General features: G+C 54.3%; 2 protein-coding genes across 2 annotated transcripts in view; both read left to right on the forward strand.

Moving 5' to 3' along the window:
- The window catches only part of CDK18 (cyclin dependent kinase 18), a 29,935-nt gene extending 24,843 nt beyond the window's left edge, over positions 1-5,092 (forward strand). Inside the window, exons 5-16 of the mRNA XM_088526897.1 lie at positions 872-928; positions 1,169-1,283; positions 1,414-1,508; positions 1,630-1,692; positions 2,098-2,221; positions 2,364-2,484; positions 2,865-2,962; positions 3,283-3,388; positions 3,602-3,644; positions 4,265-4,355; positions 4,566-4,643; positions 4,948-5,092. Coding sequence (XP_088383023.1) covers positions 872-928; positions 1,169-1,283; positions 1,414-1,508; positions 1,630-1,692; positions 2,098-2,221; positions 2,364-2,484; positions 2,865-2,962; positions 3,283-3,388; positions 3,602-3,644; positions 4,265-4,355; positions 4,566-4,643; positions 4,948-4,982 — 1,026 coding nt within the window. The 3' untranslated portion in view covers positions 4,983-5,092. The remainder of the gene's footprint in view (positions 1-871; positions 929-1,168; positions 1,284-1,413; positions 1,509-1,629; positions 1,693-2,097; positions 2,222-2,363; positions 2,485-2,864; positions 2,963-3,282; positions 3,389-3,601; positions 3,645-4,264; positions 4,356-4,565; positions 4,644-4,947) is intronic.
- Positions 5,093-14,357: 9,265 nt separating this feature from the next.
- Positions 14,358-27,034, forward strand: SLC60A1 (solute carrier family 60 member 1). Its single transcript, XM_088526899.1, has 10 exons — positions 14,358-14,650; positions 17,882-18,080; positions 18,200-18,439; positions 22,368-22,536; positions 23,289-23,404; positions 23,770-23,943; positions 24,787-24,934; positions 25,546-25,616; positions 25,798-25,918; positions 26,613-27,034. Exons 1-10 carry the CDS (start codon positions 14,421-14,423, stop codon positions 26,675-26,677), a joined length of 1,533 nt encoding a protein of 510 aa, XP_088383025.1. The 5' UTR covers positions 14,358-14,420; the 3' UTR covers positions 26,678-27,034.
- Positions 27,035-27,732: the final 698 nt, after the last annotated feature.

Below are 27,732 nucleotides of genomic sequence, written 5' to 3' on the forward strand. Positions count from 1 at the left end.
GCAGGGGGAATGACGCGAGTTTATTATTTATGCTAAAGGAGCAACGAGTGCCTCAGGTTTCAGGTGCTTCTGCTAGGAACCAGTCCATGCCCTGGCCTGTGAATAATCCGGATTAATGGAGGAAGTGTCTCTCTCCGCACAGGAAACCTGAGACTACATGTGATTGAAGAGATCTGCTAGGAGTGAAACCTAAATCTCCTGTATCGCGGTGCTTGCCCTTTCTTTCACCACGTATACAAGAGCAGATCTGAGCAATACGTTAAAGACTCACTGTTCCAAATAGGGAAATGTCTCTTTCATGCTTGATTTGGAAAGGACACCGAGAAATGGGCTGAGTGCTTGTACAGATCAACACATAGGAAAGCACTCAAGGAATGGGCCAGGCGTTGGCAGGGTGATCCCACTAGGTTTCTCCAGCACAAAGAGCATCTGGACTTTAAAAACTACTGCTCTTGTTAGACTGAATCATTGCTGGTGGCATGTCAGGATGATGGGTGAGAGGGATAAGTGGGGAGAAGAAAAAGGGAATTGGAGCCATGGGAGCAGGCAGGAGCAATCTTCCAGGCTCCGGCACCCTGCAGACGGAGCCAGGGCCAGCGCTGTGCTGTAGGAAGCAGGTGTCATCCATTTTCCTTAAACAGGCAGTTGTGGAGGTTTCTGATGGATTGCCTGGCTGCCTGCACTGCTTCTCTGGAAAAGTAATAGGCTTAATGTACCTGGATCAGCTGGGCTGCTGCATGCAAACACCTGCCTTGATTTATCTGCCCCTAAAGCTATTACTGCCCTGCATCCTTGACTTAACCTTCCCACAGGTGGCAAAGCTTTCCCTGGATGAGATTCCCCCAGTGATGTTCTCTCTTTTCTTTTGCAGTCAGATATCGGGTTTGGGAAGCTGGAAACCTATGTTAAACTGGACAAACTGGGAGAGGTAAGGAGAGTATGAATCCCTTACAACGATTTAAATTAAGTTGTAAGGACAGCTTAAAGTGCAAAATACAGACGAGTAAATTCTTCAATATCTAAGGCTCTTTAGATCAATTCTCTCTGCGGATTTCAGACTTGGCCATTTAGCTTCAAATTGTCATTCCTGCAAATGGCATAAAATATATCCGCATTGTGCCATCCTGATAAAATGGTGTGCATGGCCTGTATTTTCTGTCTTCCCGAGGGCACTTATGCCACCGTCTTCAAGGGGCGCAGCAAGCTGACAGAAAATCTCGTGGCACTGAAGGAGATTCGCCTGGAGCACGAGGAAGGGGCCCCTTGCACAGCTATACGGGAAGGTGAGGGGCTCCCCGGGTTAGATCACAAGCTTAATGAGCGAGGTCTGGTGTCGCTAATTGTGCAGAGAGCAATCGGCGTTGCCACCGCGCAGCACCGTGGTCCCGGAGCTGCCATCTCCTTTCCTTGCAGTGTCCCTGCTGAAGAACCTGAAGCACGCCAACATCGTGACCTTGCACGACATCATCCACACGGAGCGCTCCCTCACGCTCGTCTTCGAGTACCTGGTGGGTCTGGGGGAGTCCTGGTGGGGACGGCTGCTGTGAAACGGAGCCGGGCTTGCTTATACGGAAGGTTTAGTGGGCAAGAGAGGCAGGAGCCGAAGCTGATGGATTCTTCTCCTTGCAGGATAACGACCTCAAACAGTACCTGGATAACTGTGGGAGCCTCATGAGCGTGCACAATGTGAAGGTAGGACAGCATTGCCCAGGACCTGTGCCCTGCGTCCCTCCCAGAGAGAGGTGGGAGCTGCGGGGAGCTCAGCCCAAGCGTATCCCGGGACGTCACGGAGCTGGGATGAGGCTGGGATACCCATCCTCTCTTCAATCAGTCCTTTCCCAATACCCTTCTTTGACCTTTCTCAGCAGACTCTGACGTTCCACCAGCTTTTCTTAAGCTACAACTATATTAAATAAAATCACTGTGGCAGGCATTGTTTTGAGTTGCTGATCAGAGGCTTGAGCAGTTGTCTACAGTGCATTTCATCCCAGGCCAGCTTCAAGGCATCTTACCTGTCCACAGATTTTACAGTTCCTAAGACAAGCTTTGGATGCCTGTGCCCCAATGCTAATTGCCAACTGCTCTCCCTGCCTGCAGATCTTCATGTTTCAGCTGCTGCGTGGCCTGGCTTACTGTCATGGAAGAAAAATCCTGCACCGAGACCTCAAACCCCAGAACCTGCTCATCAATGAGAGAGGAGAGCTCAAGCTGGCTGACTTTGGTAGGTAGCATCTCTGCATGAGCGCAGCCCCTTGCTTTGTGCTGAACTTTTCCTGCCTTGTTCTGCCTTTCGGGAGGAAGACAGTGTTGCAGCAAGGTGCAGCTGGATGCAGCTCCTTGATGCACATCCCTTTCCTTCCCAGGACTAGCCAGAGCCAAGTCAGTCCCTACAAAAACATATTCCAATGAGGTGGTCACGCTGTGGTACCGGCCCCCAGACGTCCTGCTAGGATCCACTGAATATTCCACACCTATTGATATGTGGTAAGTCCCGGTGCTCGTCTGCAGGGCGGAGTGGGGGAGAGAGGAACCTCCAAATTAAGATTCCCGAAGTTTCCAAGACAAGAGGGTTGGACATAGCCTTCCAGCGGCCTGTGCAGCCCCGTATGGGCTGACAGTGTTGAGTCGATGGTTAAAATAGAGGTGTCTGCCTGTCTTCGATGCAGTGCTGCTATGTGTGTCCCATGGATCTTGAGGTCTTTGGAGCACACTTTCCATGTAAATGGTTATCTGTATCCATGATGGGAAGTGGTTCTGGGACCCAATCAATCAGCTGGGGCCTCAGGACCCCATGCAGCCCTTGCTAAGGGGCAGGGGGATGTTTCCAAGGCTTCCACCTTGCTGATGCTGTGCTGCTCCTTCAGGGGAGTGGGCTGCATCCACTACGAGATGGTCACCGGCCGGCCCATGTTCCCCGGCTCCACGGTGAAGGAAGAGCTGCATTTAATCTTCAGGCTGCTGGGTGAGTCTCCTGCTATCTCCCAAATCCCCACGTGAGGGCAGTGGCTCATTGCAGATACTGTGGAAAAGCGGCACCTCCGCTGCCCGCACAGGGCCCGTGGGCAAAGCAGGGGAGCGGGTGGGCAGAGCTGGGGCCCGAATCCTGCACCGGCCTCGTGGGCTGCAGGATGTGCCCACAAGTCCAGGTCTGATGGTGGAATTCCTGCTTTCTGTCCTGGGTCCTCCTTGGGAGAGGTGGCACTAGCCGTTGTCCTTGCATCTATGAAGCTGTTCTCTCTAGACCAAATGATCATGACAGGGTTCCCTCTCTCCCCCTCTCAGGAACCCCAACAGAAGACACCTGGCCTGGAATAACATCCAACGAGGAGTTTAAGGCTTACAATTTCACACAGTACCGAGCCCAGCCATTAATAAATCACGCCCCAAGGTACCTTCCTGAGCATGCATAAGGCATGGTAGGCTTGCGCTGGTCTTCAATGGGAACCTGCGGAGACCAGTTTCATTTCCACAGCGTGGAAATGGCAGTCTCTGCATGAAGCGGGACATTGGAGGTCCCAGATGACTCTTGAGCCATGTAATGGCTATTGCAGTGTCCCCTGGGCGTGATAATGTTGCACTGTTTATTTCCTTCTTCTCTCAGGCTGGACTCGGAAGGCATCGACTTGCTCATGAACCTCCTCCTGGTAAGCACTAGCACCATCCGGGTGGACGGCGCTGGGATTTGTGGAAGCACCTCAGCAGTCCTCACACTAATTTGGATCCAGGCAGAGGAGGGGCTGGGGCTGCAGAGTCAGCCATGGTCATACAGTTATGGCCATGTAGATGCTTTCTTAAACCACCTCCCGTTATCTCACTGTCTGATCTGCAGTGGGTTCACTCCAAAATTCTCTGGGGATGTGCTTCTCTCTCCTCATGAGTTTATGCCCTGCTTGTTCAGAGCCCTTGTCTCCCCTTCATCACGTTTGCTGAAGGGTGAACCATCCTTCTCCCCCATCCTCTCACCCGCAGCCTCTGCAAACAAAAAGTCATGATCCATAAGGCATGAAACGGATGGGGCGCTCCCGTAGCCACCCAGGGTAATGCAGGTCCTTGTGAACATGCAGAAGGCACCCACAATTGCCTGCACATCCCCATGATGTGCTCAGGACACACTCCCACCCACGTAGCGTATGAAATTCCTTGGGCACACACCCATAACCTGCACATCCATACATCCTCGCATGTGCACGCACCCCGGGCAGGCCTCTGTGCCGTCATGCACGTGCCCACGGTGCCTGCTTTCCTCTCCCGGGGCTCTGCGCAGTATGAAGCCAAAAGCCGGATCTCAGCGGAGGCAGCTCTGCGGCACGCGTACTTCAAGAGCCTGGGGGAACGGGTGCAGCTCCTCCCCGACAGTGAGTGTGTGCGACAGCCCGCGGTGCAACGAGCTGCTCCGCACCTTCCGCGCGGTGCTTTGCGGCTGGGGCTCCTCAGGCGCTGCTCGTGCGTGGGGTTTGGGGATGGGGAGCAAGAGTTTGGGGTATGATGGGCAGGGTGGCACAGTCTTGACCCTGGATTTGCAGACTACAGCTGGACTGACCTCTGTATCTGCCCCTTCTTCCCAGATGTCTCCATCTTCTCCCTGAAGGAGATCCAGCTTCAAAAGGACCCTGGCTACCGAGGCTCAGTCTTTCAGCAGTCAGGTAGCACTGGGGAAAATGATACTGGGCTGAGAGAGCCTGCAGAGGTGCCACGGACCACATGGGCGTTGGGGTAACTCCCAGCTGCTCCCTGTGTAGGGAAAAGAAAAACTGGATCCCTGCCACCCGCCTTAGTCCACAGCAGCCACAAGTTACCCCTGGGGCATCCTGACTTGTTGCACCCAAGTTGCATCCAGGTGCTGTGGGGCAGTATCCCCGAAGCAACCCGTTGGTGCAAGGGGGGTGTCCCTGCAAAGCGCCGCTCGCCGTCCACCCTCTGTGACCCATCTTTCTCTTTCTTCCCCAGCCCGAGGGAAGAACAGGAGGCAGAGTATATTTTAAACCTGGATCTCGTGTTCCCGTTGTCGCCATGGAGATCAAAGCACTGAGAAAGGAGACAGCAACCCGCTCCCACCTGACCCATGGAAGAATTATTGCCTCGAGCAGGACGATGCTGAAGCACCCGTGGCCACAGGCTCTCCCCTGCCCGTCCCAACCCTCTCCCACCACCCCTCGCCCCCAGCACACATCACAAGACCCGTGACCCCTCTCCTCACTGGTTTTCATGCTGTGCTCATCACACAGGAGCTGCTACTCTCTGTCCAGGTGCTTTAGGGAGTATTTGCCCTGAGCTCGGGGCGCGTGCTGGCCCTGAGGGGACCTACTTGCTGCCCTTGGGGACGGGGAGCTTTGCTGAGCAGCGGGTGGCTCCTCCAAGAGCTGAGCAGTGGCCAAATCCTGGTACGTAGTGTCCTTGGCCTGGACAAGCATCTCTGGCAACCACCTTTGCTCACGCGGCCGCCTCCGCACCCTCTGTCTCCTGGGGAGACATTTTGCAGCCACATTAAGACTTGGGGTCATGGACAGGCACTGGAGAGCCTGAAACTCAAAAAATGGGGTAGCCCTCCCTCATTTTCCCCGCCTACGGAACCCTTTTGCTCTCCCTATCTTTGGACCTGAATCCTGACAGAAGGATGGAGCGGTTGGGAGTAAAGGGTTGCCATTGATTCCCCCCAACATCTCCCCCTCCTTGCCAGCATTGCATTTATAAATACAGCCAACTGGCTGCTCCGGAGATAACCCTAGCTGGGAAAGCGGTTCCAGGAGCCTGCCTGGAATGCAGGATGGTAGAGCTGTACAGAAGCAGGGCCAAACACACACCAAGCACCCAGTGGTTTCTGTTGCCATGATGAGCCCTTCGTCCAGCCTTTTCCGAGGCACCGATGTCACAGCCCATTCCTCATCCCCAGAGCCTGCCACCCTGCTAGGCCATGACCATGTCCTCTGCTGTCACGAGGGACAGGACACGATTCCCAGCATCTCGGGTGCATCTGAGCTGCTCTTCCCACCCAGCCGTCTCCAGGCTCTGTGCAAAGCGTTGCACACCCACCTCGGCGCATCCCTACCTAGAGGAAGGGGGAGAGGTGCCAAACCTCCCACAGCTCAGCTGTGGGACCAGAAATAGACCCAGCGAGGAGCAGAAAGCATCCCTCAACCCGCTTCGCATGGCCTCGACATCATGAAATCCTTCTGCATGGAATGCCGGATCATGCAACGGGACGGACATGTGTGCATAGCTCCGAATGTGCTTTGCTGGCTGAGGATGGATCCTGGTGCATTTTCCCCTCTGTATGTTTCAGGAACATGCCAAATCCAGGGCAAAGAGGCCTTGCTTAACTTCTTCACAGCTTACAGTCTGAAATGTCTTCAAGTATGTGAGCACTGCAGGAGGTTTTTCTCCTGTATAATATTTACGTCTTTTTCTTGGCTCTCCTGGATGACTCGTCCTCTCACCCTTCACTCCTGCAGCCCTAGGAAATGGCTGGGAGTCTCTGGGCATGACAGGCTCTGTGACCCCATTACTGGCAGTAGGACTGGCAGGAAATGCCAGTGTCTTAGCCCATCCTGCAGCTCTCCCAGCCTGGCAGGCATTGCTCAGGGGGTGGAAACGCTCCATGCCTTTGCTGCCCCAGTGAGCAGGGACTTGGAGCCCCCTTGTCCCCTTTTCCCACTTTGCTGAGTGGCATTTTGGCGCCTCTCTGCAAATGCAAAGTGTGGGGATAAAGCAGCAGATCCCAGATCTCCTCGAGGCTTCAGGAGGTGGCTCTGCCCCGAGCTCAGCGCTTCTCCCATCAGACCAAAGCTGTTAAGTTGGGTTTGTCCTAGACAAGCATCCAGACGTCTGCATTGTTTGAGGTTTGCCCATCCCTGCTCAGTGCCTTTGTCGGTATGTCCAGTGTACAGCGGGCTGAATAGTTCATTAATTGTTTCCATTTAATAGGGGAGCGCATGAAGAGCCCCACCAGCCACCAGTGACGCATTTTGCCCTGATACAGGCGCATCTACAGGGTGGTGTTTTGCCTGGTTTCGTGTGCCCTGCTGCATGGGGCTTTTTAAAAGAGCAGAAGGGAGGGAGGTGCTGGCTGGAGTAAGGCTGAACACGCACATTGTCATCTTCTCTTTCGCAAAGGCGTTTTACATGGAATTTTCCTTGGCCCAGCAGGGATCTGTGCAGCAGACTTGCGCTTTCCAGGGCAGCCAGCGCCTGTCCCGAATTAGCAGCTCCGGTGGCAGCCAGCTCAAGGAGGCAGCGGCTCCCGCGGGGCAGGTACCGCTGGGGACCAGGGCCCGGTGACGGGCGCGCGTGGGGCAGAGGTGACGATGGGCACGTGCAGAGAGGGGCTACTGCTCCCCTCGAGCTCCTGGGGGTGACAGGAGCACCTTGTCCTTCGGCTGTCCCCGCAGGGCCCGCTGCTCCTGAAAGGCAAAGTCACCTCCTGGAAGAGCATCGCGATACAGGGGGGGGAAGGTTGGAGCAAAGACGTAGCAGCCGCTGCGCAAACAGCTCCGCTTTGCCCAGGGTCAGAGAGCAAGGAGAAAGGGCCTGTGAGCTGCTGTTTATTCTTTCACAGTCTTTGCCTTTTGGGTCTGTCCTGAAGGAGATCTTTGTGCAGAGGCATATTATTTATTAGCCCTGTGCGCTACTAACAGCCCGAGTTTAAGATAACCCCTTTTGTTCCACCGCGTTTAGTGGATATTTGATTCCTATTCAGGAGAGCAATAGCGTGTGTAAATATTTGGCACCCCGCAGAGCCAGGCTGGATTTATAAGCTCCCCGTGCTCCTGCGCTTGCACGTGTTGGCTGCGCGGTGCCCGGGCTCGCGTGGCGCGGTGCCCGCGGCCGCCTGCCCCGCTGCCAAGAAACGGGATGCAGGGCCTGGATCCTGCTCCCATCCCGCTGCACAGAGCCCAGGGAGGCCTCGGGAGGGCAGAACTCAACACCAAGGTGTCCAGCGGGTTGCAAACGCTCCATGCGGAGCGATGTCCCTCATCGCCCCTCGCCGAAACCCCAGCGAGGAGCCCGCGTCTTTGCCAAGGTCCCGGCTGCTCTTGCAGCTTTGGCTGCTGCTCTCGCGCTCAGCTTTCTTAGCCAGCCAACAGTGCCGGCTTTTCGGAGCATTTGGAGCAATGGACGGTTCCAAATTTGGATTTTAAAGTAGCACTAATGAAAATGCTGGGAATTTCGGTGGTGCTCGGGAATTTCTGTTTTTCATTTTGTCATTCTGTGGGTTCTCCATCAACAGCTTCACCATGTAGCTGGCACTTTTGCACAGATAGGGAGTTTTGACAAAAAGAAATTGTTGCTTGTCTTCCAGACGTTTTTTCTTGCAATTTTTATTTTTGCCAGTTCAGATGGAAAATGAAGTTTGGATGTGCTCTCAGGAAAGGCTGCGTTCTTCCATCTCTCCAGCTGATAGCTAATTAAAGAAATGCAAGTAAAATAATGTCAGTACCAAGGTCTGCATTACAGGACAACAATAAAACTTTACAGGCAGTTTTTTCTTTTTATTCTCTCCATAGAAATAGGCACACGCCTTTCCTGGCCCAGCCCATTGCCAGATCTATGTTAAGATTTTAAATAACAAATCTACATTGTATCTTGGAAACGAAGGAGATAATAGGTGTTTTTTCCCTCCCCTAACACACGGTGAATTAAAAATAGAAAACCATTTTCCCAAGCTTCCCAAGTGTTTGGTTTAATTTGTTTGTGTGTTTTCCCAGGACATATCTTTGGTCGGAAACTAGGCTATTGTAAAACCCAGAGCTCCCAGGATCAGGCTGGAACAGACAGGTGGGAAGACATCGGAGAACTGGTCTAGTCTGCTGGAGCAAAAAGCATCAACAGATTTAGGGGGTTGGTTGTGTGTCCCAGAATAAGGGAAGAGATTGGAAGAGGCGGGAGCCTGCAGCCGGGAGCACACTCTCCATCCGGACGCCTGGCCCTGGTGCAGAGAGGTGTTTTAGGGGAGCAGGGGCTTAGTCACGATGGCCATTCCTGTGGCAAGTGTCTAATCACAGTAAGTACATGCTAAATCCGTGCCCGTGGGTTAACCGGAGGATGCAGCCCGCACCCAGCGTGAGGAGGAGTCCTGCAAGGGTTTGCATGAGAATTCGAGTTGAAAGGGCCGTCCTCTCGCATGCCAAATCCTCTACGTGAGCAGATTGCTGCAGCCCTGCACTCCCGGGCCTCCCCCGAGCTGCATTTTGAGCCCCGCTAGCAGTGACAGGGGCTAACGGGCGCAAAACCCCAGTCCCACGCTCTGGAACATCCTCGGGAACGTTCTGGTTTCTCCATCGCCTTCTTCCATCCTAAGCATCGCGCTTGTCCTCCAGCAGCAAGGTCAGCCCGAGCGGCCGGGGTACAGGCACTGCGAATGCTCTCCGGTGCGACTCGTTTGCAGACTGCCAATAATGTATTTAACTAGCATTTAACTAGGGTCAGAAGATGCCTTTTAAAAGAAACGGTTTTAAAGATTTATTCCAAAAGGAGCAATGATTTTTTTTTATAGAAAGTTTTTCTGGAATAAATGGAAAGATACATCATAAGAATAAAAGATTGTATCCATCCATCAACCCTGTGTCTGAATGTTTTATAAAAATATTTGCATTTTTGTATTTCAGATGTTACATGGACTGTTTTGTGGATGTGCTCATTCTTGCTGAGGCTACTATTGCAATATTACAGATGTGTTGTGACTGTTCCAAAGCTAAGATCGGACAATAAACTTTACTGGGTACAGGATAGCTTTGTGCAGGATATAATTATTCTTTTTTGGTAGGATAAGGATCCAGTTTGCTTTTGAACTTCAAATAGGCAGAAGTGGTGTCTCGGGGGTGCAGTACATTCCCTGTGCAGGTAAGTTGATTTGCTATGGGGTGAGCAGGCCAGGAGGCTGCTCGGACCTTAAAGTGGGTATTTTCTTTCCCCTCTTGTTCCCCACAGCAGTTTTCCTATGCTTTTCAGGGAATCTTTTTTTCGATGAAACCCCTTATAAAAACTTCGGATTCCTCCTGGTCAAGCCAATGTGTGCAGCTCTGCAGGGCCTGGCTCGGGACAGGGTTGTTAAAGTTTGAGGTTTGGTGCTTGAATTACTGCCTGCGTAGAGGACTCGGAGGCTGCCTTGCTGCTGCCTTGATCTTTATTTTCCGCTTTGCACCATTGGCCTGAGCTTCTCCGGACTGTCCTGCCCTGGGCTTTGCTGCAGCCCTGCACTGTCCCCAGGGGAATCAAAACCACTATGGGCTGCTGAGAGGAGCAACTTTCCGTATCGGTTCCTGCTCTTGGGCTGTGGTGACTGGATTCCCAGGTTGGAACAGATTGACTGCGGGGGGAGGTTCCCTCTACCTGACCTTTCCAGTGAGTTGAAACAAATGAAACAAAAGAAACTTGTACGCAAGAGGAAAATGTTTCTGTAGTCCCTTGTGTGGGTCCTAAGGGCTTAAACAAATATTGCCATAAGCCTGTGGGGCAGATAAGGCGCAGAAGGTGCATGTCCTGCCCGGGGGTGCAAACCACGTCAAGGGCAGAGCTGTGGAGGGACAGGGATGTCCTGCTCCTCAGAATCCCTCGGAGCAGAAGGTTTCTGTGTGGTCAGAGCTGCTCACCTTGGATGAGCCCAGCTCTCCGTGACCCAGGGAGTGCTGGAAAGAACCCCAGCCCCCTGTCTGATCCTGGGAAGAGCCAGGGGTGGAAATGGGGACAGTTTGGGGACCTGGTCCCCAAGCAGGGACGGGGCAACGCTCTGGTGAGAGCCCAGCCCATGTGAGTCACCCTTGGAGCCAGGTGGCCACCGGCGTGGGCAGGGCCCTGGTGACAAGCTGGCCCCGGTGACAAGCTGTTGTCAAACCAGTTCCCCCGTGTGCCGGCTCATTGCTCCGCATTGCTCCGGTGCGGCAGGGCCGGCATCGGGTCCGGAGGAATGCGGCCGAGCGGCCGAGAGCCACATTCTGCACCCCGGAGCTCTCAGGAGTCAGGATGTCACCATCTGCTCCAAGCCAGGAGCTCCGTGCTCATTAGGGATACCTTGGGATGCCTCATGTGCCTGCTCAAGTGACCCCAGTAATTGCTTCCCGGGTCTCTCAGCATTTCTCTGCAAAGCAGGGGTGATATCAACTGTCCCCAGTGTGACTAGCTTGCATGGTTAAGTGACAGAGCATTTCAGGAGGTCGGTCTGACTGTTTCCCTGGGTCTCTTGCAGATCCCTGTGTGGCAGTTCTAGCGTGGCAAAGGAGGAAGCATATTGATTCCAGCTAAAATGGAGTGGGCGTGTTGAATTATTTCAGTTGGACGTTAGGAAAACACGTAGGTGAGCGCTTCCTCCTCCCGGACAAGCGTTGCAATGTCTGTAATAACTAGGCTGAGATCTCAGGATAATGTTTGACCTAAGGTGGAGCCGGGCTTGCCAAATAACACAGCATGTTTTGAAACTCTTGACCCCAAATTATATGAGGTTGAGAGGTCTCTAAGGTGCTGCCATTGCCCATGCCCAGCTCATCCAGCCGGGATTGCTGAGTACGGTTCGCACAGCCAGGAATAATCCAACCGCTTGCTTGGAGAGCAATGGGAATCTTCCCAAATACCCGCTATCCCAATCCCACACACTGGGAGACCAGCAGCTCATGGAGCACCAAGCCCCTTCCTAGGCGGAGCTGGTAGCCCTGGTCCCGCACATCTTAGCAAACCTGTTACTGGAGCTGATTCCCCCACTTTGTGGAGCTAAGGGAAATTATGCCAGTATCACAAGAGCAAATCTGATAAAATGGGGCTTTGGGGTTCATGCTCCGTGAAGCAGTTGCTGCAAACCAAGCCCTAACATGTTAAATAGGTAATTGATCCATTAGCTGAAAACATTAATCTTATATAATTGGCCTCTGTTAAAAAAAAAAAAAAACCTGCTGTGCCACTTGCTGCACCAGGAAGAATGTGCGAGGCCACAGGAAGCAAAAGGAGGGTGTTTCTGCAGTGCTCGGCGGGTCCTTCTGAGCAGCGTTGGCACCAGGGTGACGCGGCCGCCTGTCATCAGGCAGCTCTGCTGCTCACTCATTCATGATTTCACTTTGCAGTTTGCAGCAAGCACAGAAATGTGGGTGTTTAATTCATTGCAAGTACAACATAGATTTCAGTTTGGAAAACAGCCTGAAATGCCTCCTCGTGAAGCTAATTCTGGGATTGCATATACTCCTAATCCTATGGCTTGCATTTTTATGAGCTACCTCTGAGGATCTGGGTTTCAGTATATGGAGCCAGAATGGATCTGTGTGTTCTTGTGCTGACTAACCCACCTACGCTTCAGTTCTTATTTGCAAGCATATCTTGCATGGTTTGTGCTATCCCTGGCAAAACAACCTGATATTCCTGGAAGCAGCACCCTGGCATTTAGGCCATTGCTTAGCAAAGCGGGGTCACCCGCTATAGCTGGGGCCAGGGCTGTCCTAATAATTGCAACCCCTGATACTTAGATGCTGCCTTTTTAGTGTGTGCATGCAGTGAGCTTAAAAAAAGCACAGAAAACATCATGCAGCCATTTTGTAGCTGGAGGAGCCAAGGCGCAGACTGCCAATGCTATCAAGTTATGGTGATGGAGTAATGGAAGTGGAAAGTAGACTGCAGGTCTCCTGGCTCCCTCTCTGCTGCTCTGAAGCTGATCCTTGTCTCAGATACAGAGCATCTGGCCACCCCTAATAGGCCTCCTCAAGAGCCATTTGGCATCACGAGAACAAAGTTGTCCGTGTAGTCCATATCCTGCCACTGTCAGCAGAAGAGTTGTGGCTATTTCCTCTCTCAGGGCTGCTCCATTTCAGGTTTTGCAGAAAACGGACTATTTCCAAGTTTTATCAAGGGAGTTGCAGAGTATGTGTAAAATGCCTGGCAACTTGCACTGCAGTAGGATGGAGTTTAACCCATTTTGCCCGGAAACACTTAGAAATAACCAGGGGGCCAGGGCTGAGGGGCTGATGAGCTGTGGCACAGCGTGACCTGGGCAGAACCCCCCTGGGGAGTTGCAACAAGGCACAACAGCCCTTTTCTTGGGGAATTGCACCCAGTGTGAGGAGGCTGGGGGCAAAGGCAGCTGCTGGTTCATGCAAGGACGTTCATGCCTCCTGCACGCTGCTTTGTCCCCACTTTTGGATGGGGACAAAGGTAGTCTTGGGTAGCAGGACTTCTCAAACACTCCCAGGCCCCTGCCTTAGGGCCCGTTAACAGATGCTCGCAGAGATATAACGATAGACCCATTTCCCGTCATGCTGTTGACTCATTCTGCGTCCGCAAGCAAATCACTTCATCCCTTTCCGGCCTCGGTCTCCCCATCCGTAAAGCCGGGTAAGAGCATTGCTGGATCCCTCCAGGCAGCCGAGCTGCACTTGCTTAATTGCTTCCAGGTGCAGGTTGGTTCCAACCACAGGTGTTTTCCCTTCAGCCATCAGGGCTCCCTTTCCCACCTGAAACCCATTGCAATTGTCCCTGCACAGTCACTTTGGTCACTTTGTCCAGGGGAGAGGGGACAAAAGCCTCCCCACCGCACTCAGGGAAGGCTCCCGCTGATGCCCAGAGCAGAGAGCTGGACACAGTTTGCATTAGCTAAACATTAAACTGTGGCTAGGTGGAAATGAGCACCTGCAGGCTTCGGAGCAGCATTCCAGAGGCACGGCTCAGGGATCACATGAGCATCCATGTGTTTCCCCCAGCATGAAAAGGTACCCGGCATGCGGCAGGGCCAGGAACTGCCCCTCTATCATGGCCCAACTCCAGCAGCTCTGGCTTGCCTGGAAAGAGTGTTCTAAAAATTACCAGCCTTTCCCTAAAGTAGGTGAAATATTTATAAATCCATCCTCTGGAGGAGACCTTTTGCGTAAGCATCAGCCGCTCCGACTTTAAAAGACACGCAGCGAGCCATCTGAGGCTTCTTGCCCGTTGCAGGGGCAGGGACAACTTTAATTGCATTTGTCTGGAACAGTTGCATTTATTTACCGGTACCCAGGCTGCCTAGAGCAAAGGCAGAGCCGGGTTTCCTCGCTGCCGTTTCCTCGGATGGGCTGCGCTCCTGCCCGCAGCGGTGCCCCAGGGCTCGCCCGGGCGGCCTGAGGGTGCCTGGGGGGGGTGTCACGTTTTGGGGGGGAAGGTGACAGTTTGGGGGGAGGTTGGGGGGCAGGAGGCACGAGCAGTTTCTCGTGGGTGCCCCGTGAAGCGGAACCGGCTCCGGGGCGGCCCCGCGCTGCTCCGCCCGGTCCCGCGGAGGCTCCGCGCTGCTCCGCCCGGGCCCGGGGAGGTTCCGCCCGGCCCGGCCCGGCCCGGCCCGGGGAGGCTCCGCTCCGCCCGGTGCCGGAGGCGGAGCCAGCGCCCGCGCGGCGCCGCGGCCCCCGGAGCCACATCCCGGCCGGGCGGCGCGGGGCCGGGAGCGGAGCGGGGGCCGCAGCGGTCCGGGCTCCCGCCGCCCCACGATGTGGTGGGACGAGCGGGTCTCGGCGCGGTTCCGCAGGAACCTGCAGCCCACGCTCACCTACTGGAGCGTCTTCTTCAGCTTCGGCCTCTGCATCGCCTTCCTGGGGCCCACGCTGCTGGACCTGCGCTGCCAGACCCAGAGCTCGCTCTCCCAGATCACCTGGGTCTTCTTCTCCCAGCAGTTCTGCCTCCTGCTCGGCAGCTGCCTCGGAGGGGTCTTCAAGAGGACGTAAGGCCGGGCAAACTCATCGCACCTCCCGCCGGGGGGGCTCCCCTGCCTCCCCGCTCTGCCCTGGCTGCTCCCTGCCCGCTGCTCTGGCACCCCCGTCCTTCCCCGGCTTTGCAGCCCTCCTCCTCCTCCTCCTCTCCTGACCTGCTTTTTTTTTGCTGCTGTTGCATTTTTTTCTCCCTGATGCTTGTGCGTTTCTCGGGTCTGGCGGCCGAGCGCAGAGCGTTGCGGGGAGGACGGCCCCGCGCGTGGGCAGCGCGTGGTCCCGCTCACCTGAGCGCGCGGGGGACAGCACGGGGCCGCGGTCCCGCTCCGCTGGCAGCTCCTCCCGCGCTTGCACCGGTGCCCACCAGCTCCCCGGAGCCTGGGGCAGCCGTAGCTGGAGTTACAGCCAGAGCTTCCTGGAGGATGTTTTCCTTAACCCAACCACTTAGCACAAAAATCTTGCTGAAATCCTGTTTTAATAACCTCGGTGTCGGGCTCTGAGGTGCTGCCAGGCTCGCCGGGAGCCCGGGCAGAGGCAGCGTCTCCGCCTCGCGCCGGGGACAGGGACTCCACAAATCAGGAAGACGTCCGGGCGCAGCCAAGTGGGGATTTGCTCCGCGTCTCCATTCCAGGATGTGTTTGAAATAAATCACACGCCAAGGCGAAACCGCGAAGGTTGCCAGCCAGGCAGCTGGTTTGATGCGTGGTGACAGCTCTGCCCTCCTGAGTGTCAGCTGGGGATTTACTTTGTCACTGGTTCTTCCTGCACAGGTGGAAGGCGTTAGCTCAGCGTGCATCTCTCCTGTGTGGGTCATATATACGTATGTATATGTTTAACAAGCATAGGAGAGGATTTTATAAAAGACCTTAGTTTCTGTAAGATGCCATTAAGTGTCTGCTAAATTCCTGTCTCGTGAGTTGTGGAGGATCCCGAGTGATGCCTGGCAGGGAGGGCGGCTTTGGGGCCCCTGTCCCAGTCCCCTGGTCCGTGTGGACCCCGAAGGCTTCGTGGAGCAGCCACAGCCGCACTGAGCGGCTGTGCCAGGAGAGGAGGTGCTGGGTCGGACACTGGAGAACAGGGACAGCACGTGGGGACGTTGTCCTGGGCCTGGGTCTGAGGCTGCTGGGTCAGCAGGTGCTGCCTGTGCCGGCACCTTTGCACCCGCTTGAGGAGCAGGGGAGGAAAGTGCGGAATTGTCTCTCTTGCAGGTTCCTCCCTGAGCCTTCCCACCTGCGGCCGGTGCTGGTTGTGCAAAAGCAGCTCGGGTTTTCGTGGGCAGATTCTCCAAACCTTTCACTCTGCATCAGGAAGAAGAGCGAGTTTGTCTTGCTACGAACCGGGGTGCATTTGAGGCTGTTGATCATAGCCCGTCTGAGCAATGGCCAAGTGTCCCCTGAGGAGGGACAGCCCCTCCGTGGGGCCGGAGGGCACGTTCAGGAGCATGGTGGCTTGCTGCTGTTGTGCGGAATTGCATGCAGTGTCCAAACATGTATTTGGATAAAAATGTGAACTGTTTTGGTTCTGAGAGCTCCCCATGGTATCCCCTTTTTCTGGGCAATCCTGGGGTTTGTAATTGGAGTATTCCTGGCGATCCAGCCCTGGGCTGGGGGTGCTGGATGGTGCTTCCCTGCTGCTGGAGGCTCACAAAGCGTCACCTCCCCACAGCCCCAGACAAGACAGGCTCTAGGTCCAAGCCAGGCTTAGTTTCCAGTGTCCGTAGGTCCAAGCCAGGCTCAGTTGGCAGTGTCCATAGGACCTGGATTGCATTGTTTGCTCTAGGTTAAAATCCAAGTGTTGGTCTGAGCTGCCTGCCCAGGGAAGTGCCGCCGTTACCAGGTGCTGCTGCGGAGGGGTAGGGGGACCGAAACCCTCCGGTTCTTCTCTCCAGAGACGTTAATGAACCCTGGGTCGTCGTCTCGGCTCTTTCGTGGCCCTGCTAGAGTCTCGGAGCATTGTGAGAAGAGAACATAATGATGGCAGCCTTCCCTCTGCAGCTTGCTACGAGCCTGGAGTGCTGGAATTAGCTCCAAAATTCCCCATTTACTGGATTTCAAGGAAGAAGAAAGCTTGCCCTTGTGCGTTTCCTCAAATCGTGCAGAAATGCAGGTGTCCCCTTCACTGTTCTGTGCTGAGACTTGGATTTGCTGAGCGGTCTCTTCCGTGGCTTGTTGGGAGGCGCAAACCTGGACTGCAGGAAGATGCCAATGCCCCGTGCAGCTGCAAGCCGCGAGGTTCATATCACCACCAAGTCCACAGAACAAGTGTGCTGGTTTCTGCTGAGCTGTGTTTGGTGTCTGCTCTGTTGCAATTACAGCTGTGGGCCAGAAGAATGTAATTTCTAACGAAGTATCTCAGAATCAGTCTTTGGTATGAGTGGGAATAGGTTTTGAGAGGAGAGCGTGCCCTGGTGCAAAGCTGTGCGGTGCCGGGGAGGGCAGGATCACGCAGCGCATTGGCAGGACGCTGCTGAGGGCCGTGTTGGTTTCCCATCGTCAGGATGTGGGTTCAGAAGTCCCAGGGCACCTCATCAAAGGTGCCTTTGAGGAGGTTGGTTGTTCCTAAGAGATCCCGCAGCCGCAGGTGGTTGCAATGGGCCGGGAAGGCCCTGGGGTTGGGATGTGTCTGTGCTCCTCGCTCTGGCTTTGCAGTCCCTCCTATCTGCTGGGCTCGGCCGCGCGGTGCTTTGCTGTCTGGTCTCTGCTTCCTTCCTTCCTTCCTTCCTGCCTCCAGGCTTGGCAGCTCCCAGGCCACGCGGTGCCAGCCTGGGCTCCGCTCGCGCGCGGAGCAGCCTCCCGGCTCTGCTCGTGTGATGTAACCAGAGCACTCGCTTTGCTGCACCACGAGCATCCCCTCGGATGGGCTGCGAGCGCAGGGAATCCGCCCTCTGCACCGGGAATACTGCTGGAAGAGGAGATGAGGGCAGGGGCTCCCTGTCGTGCAAGGCGGGAGAGGGCTGGGATGGGGGTCACAGCTCCCTGGGTGACACGGGGACACCGGCAGCTCCAGCTCCCTCTCCTTGCCCGGAGCTGGGGTTTTCCACAGCTCTCCTGCAGCAGAGCAACGTGCGGAGCATCCCCCTTGCACTGCGAGCAGGAGCACACACTGGAGTCGCAGCCTTTGGGTGCATCTCCTGCAGGTGCCTATGCTGTCGATGGACCTGCATTTGAAGTTGCAAGGCAGAGCTGCAGCGCAGATGCTGCTCCCACGGTGGTAATTCCTCTTTCTTTCCTCTTTTCCCTGCCCAGGTTGGCTCAGTCCTTGTTCGCGCTCTTCGCCTCGTCGCTGGCCATCTCCCTGGTCTTTGCCATCATCCCTCTGTGCCACAATGTGGTGGTGCTGGCCGTGGTCATGGCCGTGGCCGGCCTGGCCATGGGCTGCATCGACACCATCTCCAACATGCAGCTGGTGAAGATCTACCAGAAGGACTCGGCCATCTTCCTGCAGGTGAGCGGGGAGCATCCACGCTGAGGAAGAGGAGGCCGCAGGAGCGAAGGCCTTGAGCATCTTCCCCGCAGAGAGGCGGTAAATCCCACCTCTGCCCTTGTGTCTCTCGTCTCTTGCAGGCCCTTCATTTCTTCGTGGGCTTTGGGGCGCTGCTGAGCCCGCTCATCGCTGACCCCTTCCTCTCGGACACCAACTGCATCCTCTCCAACGGCACGGCCAACGCGTCCAGCAACCTGCCGCACATCCGCAAGTCCCTGGTCCCGCACCACCCGGGCAACCTGTCCCGCTACGAGCTGCCCATGAAGGGCCTGGTGGTCACGCACGTCTCCTACGCCTTCTGGATCATGGCCCTCATCAACGTAAGTGGTGCAGCCGGAGCAGGAGCCCGTCCTGCTTCTTGGCTTTGCAGCCCTGTCCGGGATGTGTCGGCGCTTGTTGGGTTTTTCCCTGCAGCAAAACGGGAATGGTGCTGCTGGTGGAGAGCAGAGGTTCCTTTTTCCAGGCCTGGCTCCCTGCTGGGAGCAGGAGGACAGGACGTGTGTGTATCATTCAGTGTGACCGTGGCTGATGCACCGGCCTTTGGGAATCTCTTTGGAAGCTGTTCCCACCTTCAGGCTCACTCCAGCATCCTGCAGCCAGGGGTTACACCAGTTACTGACATGCACAGAGGGGATGCAATAAGTAGGATGCGGAAATGGAAACCAAGGCCATCAAGGCCTCTGCGGTCAGTCCAGGGAGGAGCTTGAGGGCTTGGAAAAGACTTGGCAGGAGGAGGATTCGCTCCCTTAGTCACAGGGAAACGTGCGCTGCGGAACGGCTGGTGCTGCTGGTTCTGCTGGGCCCGAGGTGCTGGCCCGGGTCATCCCCGCTGTGCGGGTACCGACACCGGCACCGCGGCGGGCACCGCACCGAGCCTTGGCAAGGCGGCAGGAAAGGGGGATCTGCAGAAAGGGAGCCCCGTAGCCACCCCCGGTCGCCCTCCCGCTGCCGTCGTGGCCTGTTCCTTGTCCCATTCCCGGCGGCAGGAGCCCAGCGAGCGGCTGCGATCGCCCGTGTCGATGGGAGCGATAAGTGCGATAAGAGCGATAGGTGCCGAGGGGACCCGCGGCGCTCGGGAGCTCCTTGGGAAGCCGCAGCGGCTCCTCCAGCCTCACCCGGGGGCAGGACCCTGGTCCCGGGGTCCCCGCGAGGCTGCGGCCACCTGGGGAGAGCGGCCCGTGCTCAGCTCGCCCCAGGGCACAGGGCCCTGCCATTTCCCCAGGCTTTTCAGCTATCCCCTTGCAAGGCTCTGGACAGAGCGGCTTGCAAATAGTGGGGTTTCTTTTTGAGAAATAGCCCTTTGCAATCAGAAAGGAGCTACTCATCACCTGCAGAAATGGGTCTGGTCAAGCGTAGCTCATCGGGGTCTCTTATTTCCCCAACCCCCTGCTCTGCGTGGGGCAGAGCAGCAGGTTTCTCCGTGGGTTTCCTGGTTAACTAAACGCCCCAGGGCCTCGTAGCCGGTGGCCTCCATTAGCCCCAGGCCCGCGCTGGCACAAGGAGCCCAAGGGCAGGCGCCACGATGGGTCTTTGCAGCTGGGAAGGAAGGAGAAACCACCTCTAATTACCTCGGAGGCCGCGGATGCTGTGGGAAACGGGCTTTTAATTACACCAGAGCGTTACCTATTTTAGCAGTTGCTCCTGTTCTGGTTTTAAGGGCCGTGTTTAGTGCCTGATCCCTGGAGCGCAGAGAGGAGAGGGTGGTTTCAGACCCCTCCTGGGCCAAGCAAAGTCCCCGTGCCCTTGCCAAGTGACTTGACTTGGTTCCGTGTTTAAATTAAACCACCCAACCCGCCGGCCCCAGATGTGAGAGTGGTTTTGCTCCAGAAATGGCCGTTCTTTTAGGTGTAAACACCACAGAAAGGAGATGGTGATTGGCATGCAAAACCCCAGGGAAGGGGATGCAATGAGTAGGATGCAGTAATGGAAACCAAGGCCATCAAGTTGTGTTTTTTTTTTTTGTCAGAAAAATACAAAACACAATTCCATGCTGTCTTTTCAGAAATGCGTGTATTCTGACAGCAACAAAATGATTCATTTCAATTTTCTTGCTTTGTTTAAAGTTGAAATGTCTCTATTTTATTTTGGCATAAGTGCAACGTGTAAAGCTATTAGAATAGCTGTTTCAGGGTTACTGAAGCAAAATGTTTTTGTTTTAGTGAAATTAAATGGTTCAACATTATCAAAATGAAGTGCTTGGCTGACTCCCAGCCAAAATTTTTCATTCTAAGAGAAAATTTTGGCTTTTCATCCCGATTTGGAACAAAAACACATTTTAAAATTCAGTTTCCCACAGAACGGAAATTTCATCATCCAGCCCTTTCCAAGGGGCTGGGATTCAGGAAAATGTTCCTCGGAGAGGGATGTGTTTGTCCGGAAGGTGGTTTCCCACGGGAAGCGCGGGACGCTCCATTGTGCTTAGGTTGCTCAAAAGTAGCCGGGGGGACAATAGGAGGGAGCAACTTGGGGCGCCCGGGAGCAGGAGGAGCCGCAGGGAGAGGCCTCCGTGCGCATCCGCGGAATCTCGTGGAGCTCGGGAATACGAACGGCTGCCGCGTGGGAGCGCGAGGGCCAGCGCTGCTCGTTTTGCTTTTCGCCCCCGTGCCCGGTGCTGTCGTGGCCCTCTCCTCCCCGGCTAAGAAAACCCCATGTCCCCAAAGGGGCTCCTGCAAAACCAGCCCCACGTGCAGGGACGCGTTGCCCTGGATCCCAGCTGGCCGGGGTGGATGCTGCTGGGGGGCACCCTCAGCCCTGCGGGGACAGCGGGTCCAAGGGCCGCTGTCCCTTGTGTCCCTTGGCTTTGGGACGGGCGCGTCCGGCTCCGTTGGCTCCTCTCCGTGTTCCCGAGCTGCTTTCGCGGGCGCTGCGGCCCCGTCCACCCCCTGGATTTATGGCCAGCCTCTCCCGCATTCCCGTCATGGAAGACTTTCTCCCAGGCCTTTTGCCAGCGGGGCACAGCGTGGGTCTAGCAGCCCCGGGCAGCTGCCTGCCCTTCATCCTGCTCCGTTGGCTTTCCCTGCTTCCCTGCAGCCTCCATAGGAAGGGTCCCCTTGTGCACCTGAGCGTCCGGGTCCGGTATCCTCATTAAGTGACAAGGGAGCCTTTGGAGACGGGATGCAGAGCCCTGGGGCTTTCCAAAGGCCAGATCCGTGGCCCTTTTCTGCCCAGGCTCCTTAGGGCTGGGAGCACCTATCCGTATGGTCAGTCCCTCCGTGTGTGTTTTATTGTTTTTCTGCAAAATCTGCAGTTTAGAAGAATAAAATCTGCTCCTGACCTCCGGAAGGGTTAGAACTATCAAGCAAATGCGTTTTTCTTCCATGGGACCGAACTAACTGTTCCGATTCCCATTGTTCCCAGAACAATGAAATCCTCGTAAATGAATTCAGTCGAGAGAGGCGGGAGGGGGAAGCAGGGGGGGAATTCTCCATACATTTAAATGCTGCCACGAGCCAGTGAAATGCAGGAAATTGGGAGCTCGAGCTTGCTCACGGGGCAGAAAACAAGGGCTCGGCGGCCGGAGAGGGAGCTGCTGCTTGGGGATATCCCGGCTCCCTCCCGGCTTGTTGTGGAATAACCAGCGCGGTGGCACAGGGAGGGCTGCAGAGGGGCAGACCCTGCTCATTCACTTCCCTCTATTTTCTCTCCAAAAAAAGAGCGAATCCCTCTGGGTTTGGAGGCAGCGCCGAGTCGTGGGAAGGGAGCAGGATGGAGCTGGGCCCGGCTCCGGGACCTGCCGGGGGACCGGGATGTGGGAGGGCAGGTGCCAGCCCGGCCCTTGCGCAGCCCTGAGCCCCGAAGGGGCTCTTGGAGCAGCCGCTCTTCCCTCGAAGGTTCCCAGCCAGAGGCCCATCAAAGTTGTTCCGATTTCCTTGGGCAAAAGCCACTTTATTTGTATCGTTGCCACTTTATTCTTTGGCCAGCCGTGTGGAAATGCAGATATTTCATAGGTGAAGGGCAGGTTGGTGCTTCACGGGGGTTGCATTTAGGTGCCTTCTGTTGCGGCATCCAAAACATGAGTGGTACCAGGACCCTCCTGGGACAGGTAGCAGCGGAGGAGACACTGGGGACACGGGGCAGCCCAAAGGGGACCACAGGAGACACCCTGGGCTGGGAATCTTGCTCTCCACGTGCTCCTTTTCCTACCAGAAGCCCCTACGTACCGGGCTGGTTCCGTGCCCATTGCCGGAGCCGGGCGGTGTTTGTGTGACCCCCGTGACGCGGTCCCCGTCCCCTCTTGTCCCCGCGCAGCTGCCGGTGCCCATCGCCGTGTTCTTCCTGCTCTACAAGGAGCGCATGGTGCCCTGCTTCAACGGGAGCAGCCACCCGCTGCTCTCCGCGGACGAGCTGGCCATGGAAGCGCGGCCGGGCGACAAGGACGAGCTCCCCAGCGCCCTGCACAGGCCCCACGCGGAGAGGGGTGAGTTGGAGCCGCGAGAACCGGCTGTTGGAAGGAGCCGGGGGGGGAAAAAGCGGCATTCGGAGCTTCTCCATGGAGTTTAAGACGTGAAATCCATCCCCTCTTGGCTAGGGGGGACCATCCCCACTGCACAAGTGAATGCAACGCAGGGGTGCCCAACCCCAAGTATTTTTGGGCCTAGTTACCCTTGAATTTGACCCAAGAACATGGGTTAGGATCCAGGCACTGGGATCCCAGACTGGGTCACTCCAAAATAACCTTGGCTCCTATGTCCCTTAAGCCTGTGTGAAAGCTGTGCCTTTAATTTCCTCCCGGCTTTTGGTCAAGATTTTGGCTTCTCTGTTGCGTTTAAAAGTCACGAGGATTCTGCAAAAAGCTGATTTTTTGGATAAATCTAAGCCCAGTTTACCTATGGAGGTGGTGAGGGGCTGCGGAGGCTTCACAAGGGCACCAGCAGCGTGGGATCCCTCGTGTCTAATAAGGTTTTGCTCCTCTAAGAGCCCTGTAAGGGCAGGGCCAGCAGCACGGAGCTCCTAAAGGGCACGAGCTGCTCAAACAAGACCCATAAGAAAAGCAGGGAGCCCCCAGCGCGGGGCAGCAGCCCCTGTGCAACCCCCCTGCCCTCTCGGGACGCGTAGGTAGTGGAGCAGACACGGCGCTAGCAGGTGGCCGCGTTGCTCACGGTTGCTCCTGGCGCGCTCCGGCCGCAGGGCCACGTCCAGCTGCGTTTGCTCTGCACTGTTTGTCACCAGGTCACGACGACTTGTTCAGCTGCTGCCAAAGCAAAAACTTCCGAGGGGCTTCGTGCACCTACTTCGCGGTGCACATCACCGGGGCGCTTGTTCTCTTCATGACGGATGGGATTGTGGTGAGTTCAGCTGGGCGGGGAGCTCAGCTGAGCCAAGCTGTGGAGCTTCCTTCCCTCCAAGGCAGGCCTTTGCATGGGAAAAACGATTTTTCCCTTTTAAAGCTAAGCACTTTGCATGCATTTTGCCCAATGCTGCTGTCAGTCCTGCCCTTTCGGAGTGCTTGCATCCTGTGTTCCACTTCTGGTGGGAGCTTGTCTCCAGCTGCAATTTCTTGGGAATTTTTGGGAATAGGGCTCGTTCGGGTGAGGCTGCGAGTCCCCAGGTGGGCTCTCCAGCAATCCTGCACGGAGGACAGGGGGAAGGGAAAGGTGCAAAGCAGGAGGTCTGCAAAGCGCCGTGACCTGCTGCGCCGCTCTCCCTGCAGGGCGAGTACTCGGGCTTCATTTACAGCTACGCCGTGGAAGAGCCGCTCTCCGTCGTACATAAGGTGGCCGGGTACCTGCCCAGCCTCTTCTGGGGGTTCATCACGCTGGGGAGGCTCATCTCCATCCCCGTGTCCTACCGGATGAAGCCAGCAACCATGGTCTTCATCAACGTGGTGAGGCTTTTTTTTTTGTCGTGTCCTTCTCCTGGTCTCCAAGCTACTGTCTGGCTTTGCATCTAGCTACTCTGCTACAATGCCCAGGGTAGCTGTTGCGGGGAAATTTATGCCCATGTAGTCCCAGGAAAGGGCAGATTGCTCAGTATGTTCTCTGCTTAGTATGTAAGAAATAATGTGATGTTGCACTCCTTAAATTCATTAATCTTCTACTTGCAGAAAGGGGAGAGAATCCTGGATCCAAACTGCTCTATGTGCAACTGCCCACATCCATAATGAGGCTAAACAATTAAGAGAAATAATATGTATGGGTGTTGCAGACGGCATGAGCTCCCTCTGCTGCCACTCTGCGCCATTGCTAACAGTTCATCTTGTTTTTGCTATTACTTGTGCTAAAGTGAACCGGAGGCAGAGCAAGTTTGTTTAAATGTTGGTTCTTCAGCTTTGCTCCTCATAGGTTTTAGGGTTCTGAATGGCTACTGTGAGTAGGTTCCTTAGCCGGTTGAATAAGTTATTTGTGATTGAGAGAGCTGAATATTACAGAAGTGGCAGTACTGGTTTATTTAAAAGCTGAAAAATACTTTTTTCTGATCATCTTAAGTGTCTAGCTAGTCAAAGTGAGACATACTAATTATATAAAGTTTTGTTAGAAAGAGGACCAAATCCTATATTGTTGAGGTAGATAGGTTTAGATTAAGCTAGTTATTTCGTTTTTTCAGACACTGTGATCACTTTCTCAGTATAGCTTATTTTCTTTTCCAAAGTAATTTTTGTTTTTAAATAAAAACCTCAATCTTGAGTCTCTCGCAGTCAGCATTTTACCTCCGCTTCTGTTTCGCACAGGTGGGAGTCCTCGTGACCTTCCTCCTGCTCCTGATCTTCTCCTCCAGCGTCGTCTTCCTCTTCGTGGGCACGGCGAGCCTGGGGCTGTTCCTCAGCAGCACCTTCCCCAGCATGCTGGCCTACACCGAGGACATCCTGCAGTACAAAGGTGGGCAGCACCCGGGGCTGCAAGTCCCTTCCCTGCTCAGGGATGCTTAGAAAGACAGGATATACTTGGGAAAACTACCTTTTTTTCTGGGTTTGCAGTCAGAAAAGCAGAGTATCCGAGTCCCAGTTTAGTAACCAGTGATCCAGGCTGGTGCTTGGCTTCCTGCAGCTCCGTTTTTGTGCCAGCTTTAGGGTTCCTGTGCGTTGCAAGCAGCTTTCGAGGCTCACGGCAGCTTGTTCTGCAAACACAGCCCTGGTTATCAGTGAACTGAGAACCCCCAAGCTTGGTCAGCGGCTGCAGGACATCCCTGCCAACCGCAGCCTTTGGGACAGTGCTACAGAGGGATGGAAATCTTTTCAGGAAACGTTGGTGCTCATGCAGACATAAGTGACAAAACAGGCCAAGCTTTTTCTTTTCTTGGCTCAAATTTTTACCTTTCTGTATTACTGTGTGTCTGAAGAGTCATTCTCAGCACTAGAAGGAAACACCCATTAAGGATTTGTAAATGCTGCAGAGAAAGACGTGAAAGAGCAGTTTAAAAGAAGCTGCCACCTGACTGTTGCTGTACTGTTTGTTCCCTGTCAACATGACTCACACTGTTTTCTTTGCAGGTTGTGCTACAACTGTGCTAGTGACCGGAGCTGGGATCGGAGAGATGGTCCTACAGCTCCTGGTGGGGTCGGTAAGTGTGGACAAAGCCCAGGAATGCCAAAACCAGCCTGGAATCAGCTTCTGGGGAAGAGCAATGAGCTACCCTTGAGCTACCTGCCAAAAGCAAAGCTGGCACTAACGTCACCAAAAGACATTAGATATTTGAGTGCTGTGACATGTTCCTCTCTTTTTCTCCCCTCCTCTAACTGCAGATCATACACGAGCAGGGCAGCTACAGTTTCCTGGTCTGTGGGATGATCTTTGGAGGTTTGGCCTTTACCTTCTACGCCTTCCTCTTATTCTTCCACAGGATGTACCCCAAGCCCTCATCAGGTAAGAAAGCGCCAGCATTCAGCTCTGCTTTATAATGAGAGGAAGAGTGCCATAGGCATCGATACATAACCAGGGTGCAACACTTCAGCAAAATGCAAGGAAATGTTTATTTTACTTCTGCTTCCTGTTCCCTCTTCCTGCTTGGACTTGCCCACAAAGCCTTGGCAGCCACAGCTCTGGATCTGCTTTATTTTCTTTTTTTTTTTGCAGTTAGAGAAGTGAGGGAAAACTAGGAATGTTCTGTGGAGCACAGAAGAGCCGTAACCCAAATAGGATGCTGTGAAAGTGCCCCTGGGCACTAGCTACTGCAGAGCTGGTAGGAGGGGGTTATGACCTGCTGGTAGAGCATTCTGCAAGCTTCCCGAAAGCCAAAATCTGGGAAGAGCTGGAGTCTCCCCTCCAAGGCAGCTGTCAGGCTTCCAAGAGCATCACTGACAAAGGATCCCTCTTACCTACGGCCTCAGATGAGCTGCTTTTATAAGCACCTTTCACAAAAGCAGCACAGTTTGACAGTCAAACAGCTTGGCTGGAGCTGGAGGCCTTCCCCCAGGGCTGATGAAGCTGATACTAGTGATAGAGCAGCAACAGCCCCTGTTAAGAGAGCACAGGCATTTTAAGCACAATAGAATTAGTGCATTTAAAGCACTACAGAATTAGTGCGTTCAGCTGAAGTGTCTTAATGTCCATTTTGCAGATCTGGATGCCACCTCACCTGACAAGCCAGCAGTAACGGATGACAATGGACTTTATCAGCGCTAAGAAAAGTGGACAAGCCCTAGACAAGCAATAAAACAACACACAATTAAGCGTTAGTATTGAGGATGATTTCACATTTTATGACTGAATCAAGCAAGTTCTCTGCAATCAGACGCACAGTAGATTGGAGTAAGTCAGAATCAAGAAATTGCCCTAAAACACTGTGTCAAGATAAGCACAAGCTGCCCATGTCATGTGTACCAACAAGAAGACTGGAAACAGCAGCCTGGCCCTGTATCCAAAAGGCTGATACAGCAGGTAGGATGGAGAACGGTTACTGTTTTGTACCAAATCAGAGAACAGGTGGGGTGGAGGAGTCTGTCTGTTCCATTTATTACACTTTAATTACCTCTTGGCTTAGTCAAGGAACTTAACAATTTTTTCTTTTGGTCTATAACATACAGGAGCCTTTATGAGTTACAGAACAGTACTGGTTTTGAATTCATTTTTGGCAACACTGGGGCACATATGTGAGCTCCATGTATCTTTCCAAAGGGAAAAATGACATTCCTCTCAAACCACCAAGTGCACAGTGGTAGCAGGATCTATCGATATTTGCACAATTGATAATTCTTGTATATTTACACAGCATCAGCCATTCACTGAGACAGTGTCTTACTCAGCATGCTAGGGCCTCTTGATCATTAAAATCATTAGCTTTAAGAGTCAACAATGAATTGTGGTGGTTTGTTTTGCTTTCAGTCATTAGTTTAGCTGCTACATTGCAGTGTTTTATAGGGCGGTTTTATTTCTAGCTTCCAGTTGAAGCTTAAACAGAAGTATTGGGGAGCCAGTCTCCAGCTGCTTAATCTGTGCAATACTTAATTATAACAGGTGCCTTCTGTAAGGTACTCTTTTATACCCCACGCATGCCCTGTTACAAGCTATGAAGAAAGGACTGGCTTTAGAAGAGCATAAAGCTACATACATCTATTTCTTCAGTGAGTGATTGGACATGTATTTTTGCTTTAACTGCTGTATGTGGATGTACATATGTATGTGTGTATATAAAGCAGTGTTTAATTAAAGATGATTGATTGCTAGATTTCAGCATGACT

This window comes from Tinamus guttatus, unplaced genomic scaffold (genome assembly GCF_059628265.1).
Source record: "Tinamus guttatus ecotype Peru unplaced genomic scaffold, ASM5962826v1 Tinamus_guttatus_pri_ptg000259l, whole genome shotgun sequence".
Classification (NCBI taxonomy): Eukaryota; Metazoa; Chordata; class Aves; order Tinamiformes; family Tinamidae; genus Tinamus; species Tinamus guttatus.